General features: G+C 37.3%; 1 protein-coding gene across 17 annotated transcripts in view; it reads left to right on the top strand.

Moving 5' to 3' along the window:
* Positions 1-16,427, top strand: part of DLG1 (discs large MAGUK scaffold protein 1) — a 156,029-nt gene that overhangs the window by 100,676 nt on the left and 38,926 nt on the right. For 16 of the 17 annotated variants that reach the window (XM_054385855.1, XM_054385857.1, XM_054385852.1 and 13 more), the window contains 8 exons: positions 2,216-2,266; positions 3,270-3,394; positions 4,870-5,039; positions 5,563-5,699; positions 5,890-6,034; positions 9,897-10,023; positions 12,139-12,295; positions 13,409-13,511. In XM_054385855.1, the coding sequence (XP_054241830.1) occupies positions 2,216-2,266; positions 3,270-3,394; positions 4,870-5,039; positions 5,563-5,699; positions 5,890-6,034; positions 9,897-10,023; positions 12,139-12,295; positions 13,409-13,511 (1,015 nt within the window). Of the gene's footprint in view, positions 1-2,215; positions 2,267-3,269; positions 3,395-4,869; positions 5,040-5,559; positions 5,700-5,889; positions 6,035-9,896; positions 10,024-12,138; positions 12,296-13,408; positions 13,512-16,427 lie in introns of all 17 variants that reach the window. The other variant, XM_054385844.1, reaches the window with a different exon arrangement.

The raw sequence follows: 16,427 nt of genomic DNA, 5'->3' as shown, positions 1-16,427 counted from the left end.
AAGTCATCAAGAAATAAATGATCAAGAACAGCTCTCATTGTCTGAATCTGATGAAGTACTCCCTGTTAGAACTGATATAGGGTTGGAAAAATGTCTCACCGAGAAGCTTTTTTCTTTTTTAAAAAATTTTTTGTAAAAACCCAAGGAAATACAAACAGAACTCAAGGTTGTTGCACACAAAAAGATAACCACACCAGAGAAATGAGAGTCATTACAAAAGGCTCTAATCAAATTCTGCTAAACTCCTAATAGGTTTTCAGTTTCAAAAAAGCATTTGTAAAGAACTTCCTTTGTCCAGGGGAAGTCCCTGCAAGTAAAGCTTGAAGCTTGGCTTAGTGGATCTGAGAATGCTTTAAACCTTGCAAAAAGGACAGTGATTGCTGTCTTTTGGTGTATCCTTGCTCCTGTCTCTGCTAATGTTGTTTGTTAGATAAAATCCATTCAAAGGTAAATTAAAAAGGAAAAAAAAAAAGGTGAAGAAAAAGGGCCTGTAGAGTTGAACTAAAGCCAAAGATAAAAATTATGGGTGTTCTTGATTGCTTCTGTTTATCTAGATTGTATTTTAAAATTGGATTACAGAGTTTTGTACATGGAAACGAGACTACTTAAACATGTTAGAATGGGCTTTGTTTTGCCTAATGTTAATGAATAGAGAAATAATTAATTGTCCTTGTTATTTATTAAAAAAAGGGGGAAAAAAAGGCAGCACATAGTGACCAGTCATGAACAAAGCATTTCCCGGGCACTGTAGTATGGGATGACTGGTTCAGTTAGCACCTGTTGTCATTCTTGTAGATAATAGCTCAAGGCCTAAGCCAATGTAAAAACTTCTTGGTCAGAGTGGCTTCTATTGTGTTGCTGTAATAACAGATACAGTTTCATGTATTCAGAGGGTCAAGACCTCTTCCCTTTTTAATGGAGAAATATCGTGTGTTAAAACCACAGTATCTTTTTCCACTGAACAAACTGTAGAGGTACTGCACAAAGATAATAATCTGTTATGTCTGCAATGGATGTGGCTTCTGTTGTATTAAAGGAAGATATAATTAGAGATTGGAGAACAACTGCAGTGAGGGATAAATGAGCTTGATATTAGGCAGCCTGCAAAAGCATCTCCAGGTTTTGGAGATTTTAAGTATGTTAAATAAACATGAGGAAGGAAGTTGGTGTGGTCTAATTTTGTTTGGAGTGCATTTGAGTCCCTTTTTTCAGTTCTTCCCTAGAAAACTGTGCAGATAATAAAATGCTTTCTTATTTACATATATATATAGTGTATTTATTAACTCTTGAATACTACAGATTGTTAAGAATACAGAAGACATAGAATAGCTTAAGAATAGACAGGATGATTTAAAAATTAATACTATAAATGTTATTTCTTATCTTATTAAACATTTATTCTGAAAAGGATTGAAATAGGGAATTGCCTGTAGCTGCATGTTGTATATGATACTGTAGTTATATGTGGAGGAAATCATTTGAGTTCCAATATGTCTCAGTAATTTAAAAAACTAGTGTCTTTACTTTCATATTGAATGTCAAGAACTTGGTATTTGTTTTCTCTTAATTTAGTTATTTGTTACTTCCCCTGTTTGATTCTGTAGGCAGCAAAGACTGTGGGTATCCTTTCTCACTTGAGGATGATGATGCTTACTTCTGGAATTTGGGGGTTTCATCTAACTTTATAAGATAGTCTTCCACTTTTGGTCCTGTTTAATTTGTATGTAACATGATAAATAGGAAATTAAACAGTTGTTAAATGCTGCCTAGGAAGAGTCTCACTCATTTCTAGTGAGAAATGGTGTAAAGCATCAGCCCTGGATATTTATTCTGTGAGGATGGATAGTTTGAAAATACTACTCTGCTCTTCTAAACAATTTCTCCTCTACCCCATGACCCCTTTCTTTTTTTCTCAGTTACATCTTGCTTTATGGTCTGAGGAACATCTGAAGATCTCAAGGGTGTTTCTTTTCTGGTAATCAGAAGCAGAAGGCCACTGCTCCACAGTGTCTGGTCTACAACACTGTGCTGTCTGAAATCTCAGCTTTTAAACTCATATGAAAAGAGTGTTTGAGTTATGTACAGAGCAGTGCCCTCTGAGCACAGTGGTCACTGTGGATCAGCTGAGATTTGATGGGAGTGAACCAGCAGCCAGGCAAAGTGTCTTGCATGAAGTATAAAATTCTCTATAAGTCTGACTTTGATTTCTTTATAGGTCAATGGCACGGATGCTGATTATGAATATGAAGAAATTACTCTTGAAAGGGTAACATGCTAATGTCTTTCTGTAATCTGTTTCAGATTGGATTTATGATGCTTTAATATGAAATATTACCTGTTAATACTGTTAAATGACAATCCAAAACAGTCTTTACTCTTTGTTTTTGTTTTCCTTTGTTTCCTTTATTATTTATTTCCTTTATAATTTTGTTTATTATTTAACCTAAAGTAAAAAAATAAAAATAAAATGCATCCAGTTGCTGGAGCAGGAAGAGAAGTTCTTACTAACATCCTTGACCATTAAGACTACAATGCAGGAAGGATCTCTGAGGGATACTGCATTTAATATTATTATCTAGGCTTGTAGAGAGTAATAAAATTATTGTTTAATTTCCTATATTGCTATTTATGATAGACTTTTATTTATACTATTGTTTTATGTTGAGAGTCAGACTTCCAGTTGAGAGCATATGTATTAATTAGGTTTACAAGGTTGAGATCTATCTCACCTCTCTTTTCTTGAGCTGCACTGTTGAGAAAAAGTGGAAAAAAAGTAAAAAAGGTTGTATTTGGTATCTGCAGTTCCCCCAGCTGAGTGGGTTATGAGGTCTTGCAGCTGATGGTAAGGGCAGGGAACTTCTGAAGAGACAATGCCTGCATCTGTGTGTTTATGAGGCTATAGTACATATGTGACACTAATTACTTGGGGGCTCATCTGGAAGAAATAATTTGTCACTAATAATTTTATGAGGAGCAAATAGTTATATGAATAACCTCAAAGATCTAGCTCACTATATAAAGCTCACTTTGAGAAAGCTGTGGGGTTGGAACTGTTTCTTACAGATATACAATGACTGATGTTCTATGAAATTAATTACATCTTATAGATGATTTTATGTTGTTACCACTTAAAGTGTCTTCTGATATTTATTTTTTAATCATTGAAAGTCTTATAGATTCGGTTCTATATTGAATCAAACAAATAAAGTAGAATATCTTTTCCCCAAAAAAAGAAATATGTAAAATTTTTCTTTCCCCTCTGCCTTTAGGGAAATTCAGGACTTGGCTTTAGCATTGCAGGTGGTACAGACAACCCACATATTGGGGATGATTCAAGTATTTTCATTACAAAAATTATAGTTGGGGGTGCAGCTGCGCAGGATGGAAGATTACGGTACGATGACTTTTTGTGTTGACTTGTTGAATGTGTGTTATTGTTATTAGAACATATTCTGTTAGTTTTAGTAGTTTTATCATGCTACATTACATTTTAAATAAGTTCTTCTTAGAGAGATATTTTATAAATAAAGAACAATGTTTGAGTGGACTAATTTTTATTTTTTCCCCACCCAATAAAACCTACAGTTAAGTGAAATTGTTTTCTGTTGGGTGGTATAAATTGATTAGGCCATATCATAGAACCATAGAATGGTTTGGGTTGGAAAGGACCTCCAGAGGTCATGTAGTCCAACCTACTCTGCAGTCAGCAGGAACATCTTCAACTAGATCAGGTTGCCCAGAGCCTTGCTGAGCCTCACCTTGAATATCTCCAGGGATGGGGCCTCAACTACCTCCCTGGGCAACCTGTTCCAGTGTTCCGCTACCCTCATGGTAAAGAACTTGTTCCTAACTATATTCTATAGTTCTTAATTCAGTGTACAAACTGTTGATTATCTGTATGCACATTTTCTGATCTGTAAGATAGTTGAGCTTAATAGCAACCCTCTTTTATGCTTGTTGTAACTTCAAAAGCAGCACTTTTTGTTTAAATTGAGTACTTCTCTAGTAAACCAAATTTAATTGTGGCCTGATATCACTACTTAACTCCTAGTGAGAAGATGTTGCCACATTATGAAATGGTAGCAAGTGATATTTGCAAATTTCTTTGAAGAGTCCTGTTAGTAGATATTAACAAATTGCATAAATAAATTGTTTTTCTAATCCAGAACACTCTAAGTATTCTGCTGCATCACTGTGTGTGACAAAACACAGCTGATTGCAGGACCAGCTTTTTCCTCTTCTGTTGTCAAGAACTTGCCCTATGACTTTTGGCCCAAATGCCTGATGTGTTACGATTTTTAATCCTAATAAGCTTATCTCGAGGCTTCATTTTAGCTTGTTGGCTATTGTCAGAGGTACATCTGGCAGAACAGGGTGACAGGTGCATCAGGCATTGTATTTAGTGTAATGAGACCTCGCTATTACTACAGCAACATATAAATAGAGTGGAAGGCCAACACTTCAACAGCTTGTGAAAAGCAGGAATGGAGACTGATTTCTTCATATCATGGCTGAGAACTGGTTTGTTCTCCATGTACACCTTCACTAGTTTCTGAATTTTAAACTTCTGTCTTATAGCACTAAGGAAAAGGTTCTGTGTCCCAAGCTCTGTTCCAATGAAACACGTGGAAGGTGGTGTCCTCTATGGCTGTGAACAAAATATTCCCGTTAAAAGCTTTCTAGTGACCTCTGTTTTATTTTTAAGCACTAATACTTAATTTTTAGAGCATTGTCTTGCATTAATACGATTTTGAAATAAAATCTATGAATCTTAATGTGCCAGCAAGTATGTTAGTGTGTTGTAGATAATGTTATTAGGCTCCTAATGTGTCTGCTCCATCAGCTGAACACGACTGTTGCTCTCTCTAGGGTTAACGATTGTATTCTACGAGTAAATGAGGTGGATGTCCGTGATGTGACACACAGCAAAGCAGTTGAAGCACTGAAAGAAGCAGGATCAATTGTACGATTGTATGTCAAAAGAAGAAAACCAGTCACAGAAAAAATAGTGGAAATCAAACTTGTAAAAGGCCCTAAAGGTATGTAGGATGTATAAAGCTTCTCTTTAAAAGGGTAGCGTTAACAATGGATTTCTGTGTATGTAGTAGTTTGCATGTGAGGTTTTAAGAAATGCAGAATCCATGAAAAAGAAGATAATGAAAAAAAAAATAAGATAATGAAATCTCAGATGCCTCTGAATTTAATCATCTAGAAAGGCTCTTTGGAGATTAAAAGGTATTTGGAGCAAGTGTGGCTGTGTTTCTGTATGGGTAAACGTTGGACAAATCGTTCTTTAAATATCAATAGTGATTCTGTAGCTCTGCTGTGTGCATTTTTCAGAAGGCATGAAGTAAATGGTTTTAGCTTTTCTGTAAATGTTACTTATCCAAAAGTTTATGACAAGTCATGGAGTTGACTAAGACTTTCAGTATTGCTTCAGTTACAACTTAAGTATTTTTCTATTTGTGTATGTATGATACTTGTAGCATTATTATTTCTATGATAATCTGAATTATTAAATGCTGAAAGGTTTCTTGAGCAATGACTTTCATTTTCAAGCAGGTCTTGGCTTCAGTATTGCTGGTGGTGTAGGGAATCAGCATATACCTGGAGACAACAGCATCTATGTAACCAAAATCATTGAAGGTGGGGCAGCTCATAAAGATGGCAAACTTCAGATTGGAGACAAACTTTTAGCTGTAAGTAAGAGCTGATTTTTTTAATGTATTTTTTTTCCTTGAAGTCATTCACTTTTATGCCCAGTGAGGGCATTATTTAAGTTGTGGTTCAGCTGCCAACCAATGGAATGAAAACAATTGATATTGCCAGGAAATTATGCTATGAAAATAGACAGTTTTCTCTGTTGAAAATTTGTGTTTTTCTCTTCAGGTGAACAGTGTTTGCTTAGAAGAAGTTACTCATGAAGAAGCAGTGACTGCCTTAAAAAACACATCTGACTTTGTTTATCTGAAAGTTGCAAAACCTACCAGCATGTTCATGAATGACAGTTATGCCCCTCCTGACATCACAAACTGTAAGTTCAGCTTATCTTTGTGATTTAATTATTTTTTCTTGACGGCTTTAGCAAAACCCATTTTTAGCGTATGAACAGTTTCAAGCTTTTCAAAATTATACTGTGTGAAAGTTTGATATCAGAAAGTTGATAAAAATTATGTGCTGAAGACAATAACATCAACTAAGAGCAACATGGGCTCTTAGTGGGTTTCCATGGCTGATATGGCCTATCCTAGTGATTTCTGGTGGCTTGCTGATGGGCCTTATTCTCCTGAAGGCTGTGGAGAGCAGCATAATGCACTGTGTAGGTGTTCAGTGTCCTGTGAACTGAGCAAAAACCAATGGTGTTTGAAGTAGAGGCTAGTGATGTTATGAGTTACTTTTTTATTCTGCTTCCCTGTTTTTTTCATGAGCTGGTCTGGGAGGAGGAGGGGGCAGATCTTGGCCATGCATGTAGGCTTGCTTTTGGCACATTAGTGTCTTTTCTTGCAGGACTCTTTCCATTTGGCTGCTGTCCCTGTAAGAAGGACTTGAGACACAGTGGCATTCTGTTCAGTCCAGTATCCCGTCCTTGGTGTGAAATTAGGTTGTTAGATTGCTCTCTATGCTAACTTCTTTGAAGATGGTGGTGCACTAAAATGCCCAATATCCCCACCAGATTCCAGATTTGGTTGTCTTTAAGTCTTTCTTTCAGGAACTGTTCTAGTTTAATTATAGGACTCTCTCGAGAACTTAAAATGCAGAGTTAAGAATGCTGAAGAGCCAGGTTCACAAATTTCAGTATCTAGGTTTTCTGCAAAACCTGTTTTTTTTTTCAGAACTCATGTAGTAAGAGCACCAGACACAACTACATTCCTGTCAGGTGGTTTGATGGTGGTTGGAGGGAACAAAGTAAGATAGCATCTATATAGATAATTAAATAACTTGATATTCCTTTGGGGTTGTTGCCTTTGAACCAAGGGACATGAGAGCAAGATGTTTCTGAGGTTCTGATTGATGGCAGTATTTACTGAGGAGAGTACAAGTCCTACCAACACGGTGTACCTGGGGGGCTGAAAATTGACCTCTGTCATTTGATTTTTATCAGAGTGGGTGCACAGCTTCTGGCTGCCTTTGGAGGAGTTAATGTTATTAAAGAGCTGGGGCTGTCTGAAACCGCAGCGTTTAGCAGGGAATCAGTGTGGAAAAAGTAGTTCATGGATGTGTCGCTGTAGAGACTGGTATGTGTGTAAGGGCAATGGAAGCTTGACCACAGCCCTTAAGGGTCCAGAATCCTTGATTACTATGCCTGTTTCTATTGCTTCTATGTGATTTTCCTTTTAACACTTGAAGTGTGGATTGCTGATTTAAACAGCTGCTTTACTATGATCTTCAGTTTTGGACTCAAGAGGAAGACAGTTAATGACAGGTGGTTCTTTCTGAGCACAGTGCCATTTGAGTCCTGCTCTCCTGTGAGCATCCAGTATGAGACACAGAAAACCAAGGATTTCCTGTAGAGGAAACATGAAAATTCAACAAAACTCTCTCTGTCCATTGTATACTGAGGAACAACAGCACTGTAGGTGGTATGGTGCTGTGGACCAATACCACCCAGCTGACTAGCACCATTGGCAGCTACATGGATTTCTTGGTTTGATAGTCATACCCATTTGTCTTATGTACTAAGTCATGTGTCAGTAGGGAATGTGACCTGCTTCAGTAATCTGTATATAAATGTTGGTTCATAAATGGTTCCTGGAATAAATGTCCAGTAGCTTGTTGGTATAAATGCTTTTTCAAGTTATTCAGTTGAAATATTGCTACGAACATCTAGAATTCACAATTCTAAAACACCAACATGACTTGTACAGTGCATATTGTGGAATATCAGAGTCAGAGAAGTGTCTACAGAGCTTTGGAGACAGAGGACTTGCTTTCTATACAGGCCTCCTTTTAAGAGATGATTAATGATGCAATTTTGACCCCTATTCAGTTTTAGTTTTCCTTTTGTGTATTGGTACAGCATTTCCACATGGCATTGAGAATAATCAGTTTCCTCACTAGAGACATCAATGCCTTATCAAGCCTTACATGGCACAGATGTGGGTGGGTTTGGAAATGGAATTTCCCCTTGAGGATCTTTGACTTTTCCTGTCAAAGCAAGTTCATTTTATGTATGTGATTCTGTTCAGCCAAACCACAGTTCCTTTATGAATTACATCAGTAATAATATTTACTTGGAAACAGAAGTTTAGAACCGATTTAGGATTCAGGAAGTGATGGTTTGTCTTTTATTTCTGTCATGTTCCTCATGAATATTCTTCAGATATAATCTCCAGCTAAAACAGTTTTAGGAAAGAAGGAGGCATAGGGTTTTTTTGCAGGAACACCATAGAGCCTTTTAATGCCTTGTAGGCTTGCTTCCATCATGCTGAGAATCCCAGCCTTGAGAGAGGACTGTCTTTTCCAACCAAGTAGCCTATGTAGAACTTAATAAATGGTGTAGCCAGTGCTGACATGGAACAGTCCAGAGGTCTGAAGTAATAAACTGTTCTGGTGCTTCATAGCTGAGCTTTAGTGATGTGAATAATGGATACAAAATCTAAACCCCAAGAATATGTGACAGTATTAGATGGAGTGTATGTTTCTGGGCATGATGCAGTTTCTGAGGAAAAGCAAAATATTTATGTCTGGTAGCCATGTTTTCAGGTATCACTTGCTTTCAACAAAACTAAGTACAGTGACATGAAAATAGATTGTTGCATTAAACTGCCTTCTTTTTTTTTCTTCTTTCCTTTTTCCCCCCCCCTTGAAAAGTAAATATTGTCGTGTGGTTTGCTAGTCATTGTGACATTCTTTTGCCAAGACTCCAGTGTGGCTAAAACAGAATCTGAAAATTGACAGTAAACTGTCCAAATCTGTTACCAGTGCACAGAAGCTACATACTGTGCCTGGGGCAGACATGGGATCTTTAGTCTTCAAAACCCTGCAGGGAGCAGAAGGATGAAAGTGCAGTGTTACATGGGTTACAACTATTCTAAAAAATGGCTTTAAGAGTTTTTGTAACGTGTGTGTTGTGGTTCAGGTAAAACATAATGCACTTCATGCACAGGATTCACAGCCAGTTATGGAAGAGTTTAGACTAAATCCTTTAAATATTCTCTTCTGTGAACCTGTGAATAAGGCAATTGACCCTTGCTGTATGACTGAATCATTGTCACACTAGCTTGTTTATTCCTCTCAGTGAATTGATACCTCTTATATTGAAGAGTAGGAGTTGGAAAAATCCTACCTTTGTGTTCTGATGTGTGTTGAGCACATAGTAGTATCTCTACCAGCACCTCTGCTGGTAAAGATGGTTTTCTTCAGTGTGTAAGACATGTATCATCCCTCCCTGTTCAGACTTACTAACCAAAATGGTCTCGGGAGTATTCTGGAGACGTTAGGGTGTTGTGCATCAAAGCATTGAGAAGAAAGAGGTAGGCAGCTTGTTAGTTTGGAAGAGGTGTAACATTAAATGATGTATTGTTCACTGGTGCTCTTGACATACTGATGTTAAGAAATAGAAATTCTTGATTGATATTAGTCAAGTTAAAAGACAGCTTTAAAAACAGATAAATCACCAGACTGTCCTCATGGGCATCAGCTACCCAGAGTGTCTGTTTCTAAAAAAGGGTTTTTTGAAACTTAGTCAAACTGAAAAGTTTTCTCAGTGACTTAGTGTGAGGAAACTGGGCAATGTGTAGCTGTGACACAGAATTTTACAACTGTGGTATTTGTAATGTATCACTAGAAGACGTGCATTTTGGTTTTAGAAGGGACTTCTTATAATACTTGGGTTTAATTCCTCTGTCTCTTATTTCTTACTGCCTTAATGCTTATTTTTTTTCCCCACTCTGAAGCTTATTCTCAGCCAGTGGATAACCATATCACTCCTTCTGCCTACCTGGGACAGTCCCTGCCCCCAGCATCACCTGGGCGATATTCACCAATTCCCAAAGGAATGCTTGGAGATGATGAGATTACCAGGTAACAAATAACCACAGCTACAGGTCAAATTAGTTAACCAGGGAATGCATAATGCATGTTTGTGGGCAAGGTAGTGGAGAATACTGTATTTCAAGAAATAAATGGTTGTTTCTTAACACTCAGAAATTTTGTTGTAATGAGGAAAATAGATGGATTTACTGATTTCTATATACACATGTACATATAATCAATGAATCCAGGAATATTATTAAAATCAGAATGCTCTATCGAAGTGCACCATGAGTTGCTTGAGGTTTTAGGATGATATTATGAACAGACTACAGATTGTTCCTTATTTTAAAGGCAGCAATATTGCAGGGTTTGTGGGTTTTTTTGGTTGAGGGTTTTTTTGTTACTAGTTTTTGGGTTTTGTTGTTGGTTTTGAGGGTTTTTTTTTTGTTCTTTTTGTGTGTTCCCCCTCCCACCCCAGACAAGGGTTTGATTTGATGGATTCATAAATCCAGGAAGACTAGGGAGCTTCTAAGCCTTTCCAATTACCAGACTGTTCATTCACTAGATTGCATTAATCTTTTGTTCATCATTGCTGATAAAGGCAAGCTCTTCCAATTTGCTGCCCTTCTGTTCTGTTCAGTATAAAGATGTCATACTGCATTTTCAGTAGGGTATTGCTGAATTCTGTGTCATACCATCATCTGATACATGGGCAATGTCACTTAGTTTCTGAGGCAGCGTCTACCCAAAATTGCAAGCTGAGTGGTGTAAGTTGGAGAAAGAATTTTAGTCTGTTGGAAGCTGGGATATGTCTTTGTAGTTACTTTTAGCTTGGAGCTAGGTAGGCATATAAGCTGAAGTGATTTTGACCTGCTGATAACATTGCTGAACTTGCAGTTTCATAGCTTCCCTTCTGAACTCCTGTAAAATGCAGTTTCATAGATTTCTTCTGAAATGCAAGAACTATTCAGAGAAGGTGTTAGGTGACCTTTTTTTTTTTTTTAATTACCTTCCCATCTTCCACTCCTGCCATCCCAGGAGGAGGTTTAGAAATTTTATGTAGCATTTTAAAAATTAATGCACATTTCTGTCCTCTAGCTGCAGCGCTTTTGTTAATATATTAATGTGACCCAGAACAATATATGTAGGCTTCTACAATGTCACTGGATTGTAATAAATGATGCTTTGAAAAATGAATATAATATACTTAAGAGAGGGTGAAATTTAAGAATTTGTCACTAAGTATATTTGAGAGCTAGCACAAAAATGGAGTGATTTTCAAAAACGGGAGTAGATTGTATATATATATATTTTTTGTGTTTGCTTTGGAAAAATGCAGTTTGATAGTTTGTCCTAAATTAATAATTTATGTCTCCAAATACTGAAGCATGTCCATTAATTGTTCTTGAGTGCTCTCTAGTGATTTTTCAAATGCAGTGCACAGTTGCTTTGCTTTATTAGAAATGTCTGTTTCTGAAATAATTTCTACTTTTCTTGTGTTGGGTCAAGTAGCAGATGAGGAGATTTTTAGGAAGGAGTGTCTCTGCATTAAAAGTTGACTGACCTTATCTTAACTTGATCTGTATTTCCTCTTTCTCATCCAAGTCAGGAGGGGATCCTGCAAAAAGAAATAAACAACTTGGTTGAGATTCAACTTTTTTTCCAACAGCAGTTGCTGCAGATAAATTGCAAATGTGTTTGGAACTGCCATACATTCTGATTTATGGATTTTTTTCAGTGTGTTTATGCATATTTTTTCTACTTTTATTGCTTGACCAACTGGAGTGAAATTCAAGAACCAAGAACATATTTTTCACTGTAGTGTTTCCATTAGAATGGGTTCTTAAAGTTTCACAAAGGGAAAAACACTGTTGTCTTGCTCACTATTATGATTAGATAGAATAAGGGTGTGAGCTGTATTGAGGCTCTTGAACAATATAAAAGGTGTTAAGTGATGACATTTAGCATTGAACAGGATTGTAATGTAATAAGAATTTAGAATACATACATACAAATGGACTGCTTGGTTTGCCTGAGAACAAAGAGGGGGTGGTAATACCTAAATTGTCACATCTGCTTCTTTCAGAAAATTTTGCTTTTCTAATTATTTTCCTTTTACCAATATTTAGTGACCATGATTTCTTATTCTTTTCCTTCATTCAGGGAGCCTAGAAAGGTCGTCCTGCATCGAGGATCAACAGGTCTTGGTTTCAACATTGTTGGAGGAGAAGATGGAGAAGGAATTTTCATCTCTTTCATCCTTGCAGGAGGGCCAGCTGATCTGAGTGGAGAGCTCAGGAAAGGAGATCGTATAATTTCTGTAGGATTCCTTGCTTCTTTTATTTAATCATCAACAAAAATTTTCCCTTCCCCAGATTTCAATGCCTGTTAATGTTTTGTGTGAAATTAATATCATTGACTGTACTAAATTTGAGACCATGAAACAGATGCCAGTGTACTTCTAGAGTATCTTTGAGGACCTTGGTCTGGCTTGGTTTCTCGTCTGTAACCTGGTTAAGATAACACTTCCTTATCTCAGAGATCTTCAGTGAGGACTTGAACTTATCTTTGTCTAGTAGCTGGAGGCTTAGGTGAGTCTAAAGTGAAAGCATGCAGGCTTCAGAAACAAGCCTTCCTATGAGATGGAGACACTTGGTAGTGCTGTCTAAAACTGGGTGCTAAACTTCCCATTAGTCTTAAATAGATCCATCTCATACCTATCTAAGTACTTATCTATACTGGTATTGAAGGTCATAAAGATTTTGTGTGTTTCTTTGTAAGAATCTTTCTTTATGAAGAATCATTTCTTAGTACAGTTAAATTGTAATTCATTAGTTATTTAAGATTCCTCTTAGATTTTGGCTTTGCTGCTACTAAAATGCTGATATTAACATGCATCTTTATTTTAGTTGGAACTATGAGAGATGCTTTGGGACTAAAATATGACATACATTTCTGCTTCAGTGGTGTTTTTTCTGATGCTATTTTAAAATCTGCTGCATTGAAAATCAGGCTAGACCCATGGAATGTGGAGTCTGCCATGATGTTAAGCATAAGGGTCTGTGGCTAAGGACATTCCTGTTGCAGAAAGATGAGGTGAACCATCACATAAAGTCACATTCTTTGTGTCTCTCTTGAAAAAGAAAGAAAAAGGTCTTAAGAAGCAAATGGAGCTACTTAATACAGATTCATTAAGTGATACACTGTGATGACTGTAGTGCTTCTTAACAGGGGAGTGGATGAGAGACAGGATTTTGGATTTCAAGTAAGAATCAATGATCTTTGTATTAACTACTTGTGATATTTGAAACAGGGAAAAATGGCATGGAAGATAATTCATGTTCAGTTAATTTTTTTTTCTGGTGAGTCTTTGTTCTGTGATGATAAATAACAGCATTTGTTTTGACAAAGAGCTTTTTTGTATCACTTGCAGGTAAATGGAGTAGATCTAAAAGCAGCAACCCATGAGCAGGCAGCAGCAGCCCTGAAGAATGCAGGCCAAGCAGTAACTATTGTCGCTCAGTACCGCCCAGAAGGTAAGAGCTTACTTCCACAATTCAAAACTCTGAGAAAGATCATCCACAATGTCTTCCTACCTCAGCCCACTTTTGAGGAGAGAAGAAATGAATAAAATAGTAAATGTTGACCATAGCTATTGGCATGATTACAAGTGGCCAGATGTACAAGTGTTGGTGCCCTGGCTTGCCGTGTTTCTCGCTCTGATTGTGTTCAAGATTTTGATTTCTTCAGTCAATGTTAACACTGTCATAACATGAAAATGGAGCTGGTAAATCCAGTATTTAGTAGAAATACCATGTTGCCACTTTTTAATTTCACAATTTTCTTCACTCTTTAATGTGGTGGGTTTATTTTCCTTACTAATGGGAGGACAAAAGACTAATTCCAACTTTCATTTCTCTTGTGTTGATTTGGATGACCTAAGGAGACCATCAGGATTTCATTCCTTTTGTTTCATACTGATCTGGTATTTCTGTTTATCCATCAATTTCTTAGGGTCGAGATTAGACTGCATCTGATGCTGATCAACCATCCATTCTGCAAATTCCGAATAATACTACATCATCACAATACACAAATTTGTCCTCTAATATTTCTTCAGCACATTTCAAATGCCTTTGTCTATTTGAGACTTAAACATTCGTAGTCTAAAATTATACTCTTATTGTGAGTCTGTAAGCCTATGTATTATTGTCTATATATAGTAAGACATTTTTGATGTTGTATTATCAACTCTGATCAGCAGCTTTCTCTAGTGTTGCTGAATTGAATAGCCCGTCGTTCAATCTCCCTTGCAGTGACTTGTCTGCTTTGCACCATGAGGGTGGTGAAGCATTGGAACAGGTTGCCCAGGGAGGTGGTAGAAACCCCATCCCTGGAGGTTTTTAAGGCCAGGCTGGATGTGGCTCTAGGCAACCTCACCTAGTGTGAGGTGTCCCTGCCCATGGCAAGGAGATTGGAACTAGATGATCCTTGAGGTCCCTTTCAACCCTAACAATTCTATCATTCTAAACCTTTCCTTTAGCAATACTGGGAAAAAGGGTAAGTACAGGTGTTTGTCAGGACTGGACATTTAGCAGGACTGCTGCCTTAGTCTGAAATTGTTAGACAACTGACTGCAACACGCTTTTCTTTATTTCTTATCTTCTGCTATGTTTCTTTTATCCTGTCCTCCCCAAGTCTCTAAAAGACCAGCTTTCACATTCCCCTCCATCTGCATCACCATCATATGTATCTTCACTGACCCAGGAACTCAGTCAGTAATATGGCCAACTAATTTGTCTGCTTCATGGTCAAATCACTGCAGCCAGGTCATGTTTTCAGCCCTGTGTTGTCTTGAGAGGTTGTGCATCCTTGCATGTTCAGTCTGTAGATTATTCTCTTCCAGAATTCATTTTCTAAGAATGCCATTCTTAAACTTCCTTTTAGAAAGAACAGTAAGGTCAGTATTGGTTCTGGAATATTTGCTTTGTGGTGGGTTTTTTGGTGGTTGTTGTGTTGTTTTTGGTGTTTGTTTTTTTTTTTTTTGTCAGAATTGTCAAATATTTCTGTTGATACACATTTGTCCTATCTTGTGCTTAGCTCCTCAAAGGTGAAATAGATAGGTCAAATTGTTACACCTTCTTGCTCCATGCATAGGGATCCCTTGCCTCAGCGAGAAACAGGACTTGTGCTTTTATTTGCTCACATGTTTTCCTTTTGAGCATCTGACTAATTTTTAGTTGACCCAGGACATTCTTGGTCACCATTTTGTCTGCCATAAAGGTGTGTCAAAAAGTGGGTCCTAGTAGTAGTTTCACTGGTAGAATATATCCAGGACACAAGCACCACTTCCTCCTTTTTTCTTCTTTTTCTTTTTTTTCCCTTGCCAAAAAAAACCATATCCAGATTTCCTGCCAAAGCAGCAGTTTTTCAGTCCTCTCGTTCTGGGATTCAGGCTTTGAAAAGAAAATGATTCCTTCATACTCAGGAAGTTAGAACTCCTTTTCCTTTTAGAATAAGAGAATTAAGCATTTTGGATGGTTCCTACTCTTTCTGCATAGGAAAAAACAGCTTTCTGTATTACCACTTGTCCAAGCAGATAACTTATTTTCTGGAAATGTGTGTTACTGAGATGCTTGACTGACTGATGGGGTTTCGAGGCGTCATGCAGAGATTTGCCCAGGGCGACATACGCTGCTGCCTCTTAGAAATCTCTCAGCAACTGTCACTTGTAGACTTCAAACCTAGAGCTGTACTCATTCCATCATGATTACTGAAGCATCCAGAGCAAGACTGTATGCAGCTGAGCTGTATTGAGAATGCTGTTCTCAAGGAGTTAAGGGTTGTATTTGAGGGGATGCATGTGGGACGTGTTGCTTAAATGATCCTAGGTTATGGACAGGCATCTGACACATGAGTCAAAGGATTTATTATTTAAAGATGCTTGGTCTGCATGACCACCTTTCTTTCTGAAATAGTGTTTAAAATCTCCTTCAGGGTCAAGATGCTGGAAGCATGTTAGGGCTTACTCTACCCTTTTTGAAGTATGCAATGAAGGGAAAGTGTAAGAGATTGAGATTCATTGTAGTTTGGAGGCAAAGTATTAATTGATGCAGGGCCAACCTATCTCCAGAGAGCTCTAGTTGCTAATGTCTCTGTTTAACATCTCTGCTTGCCTTTTTCTTACTCCTTGTAAAAGAGATTTAATGGAACTCAAACTGTCAGTTTCATTCAGGTCTGGTGTGGGAAGTAATTTGGATCAGATACTCACTGCTCATCTTAGCGATGAATAAAGAGAATATTTCTTTCAAGGTTACTGTTTGTTTGTTTATTATCATGGGAAAACAGTTTGAGGTTTGACTTTCCAAATAGGAAATATCATCCAAGTGATTCAATGTACTTGACAGAAGTGCATGTGTTCTTTGAACATCTTCATATTTCCTTAATTATAG

Source organism: Indicator indicator, chromosome 13 (genome assembly GCF_027791375.1).
Source record: "Indicator indicator isolate 239-I01 chromosome 13, UM_Iind_1.1, whole genome shotgun sequence".
NCBI lineage: Eukaryota > Metazoa > Chordata > Aves > Piciformes > Indicatoridae > Indicator > Indicator indicator.
Note: the sequence above shows the minus strand (reverse complement) of the source record. Positions and strands in the feature narration are given on the sequence as shown.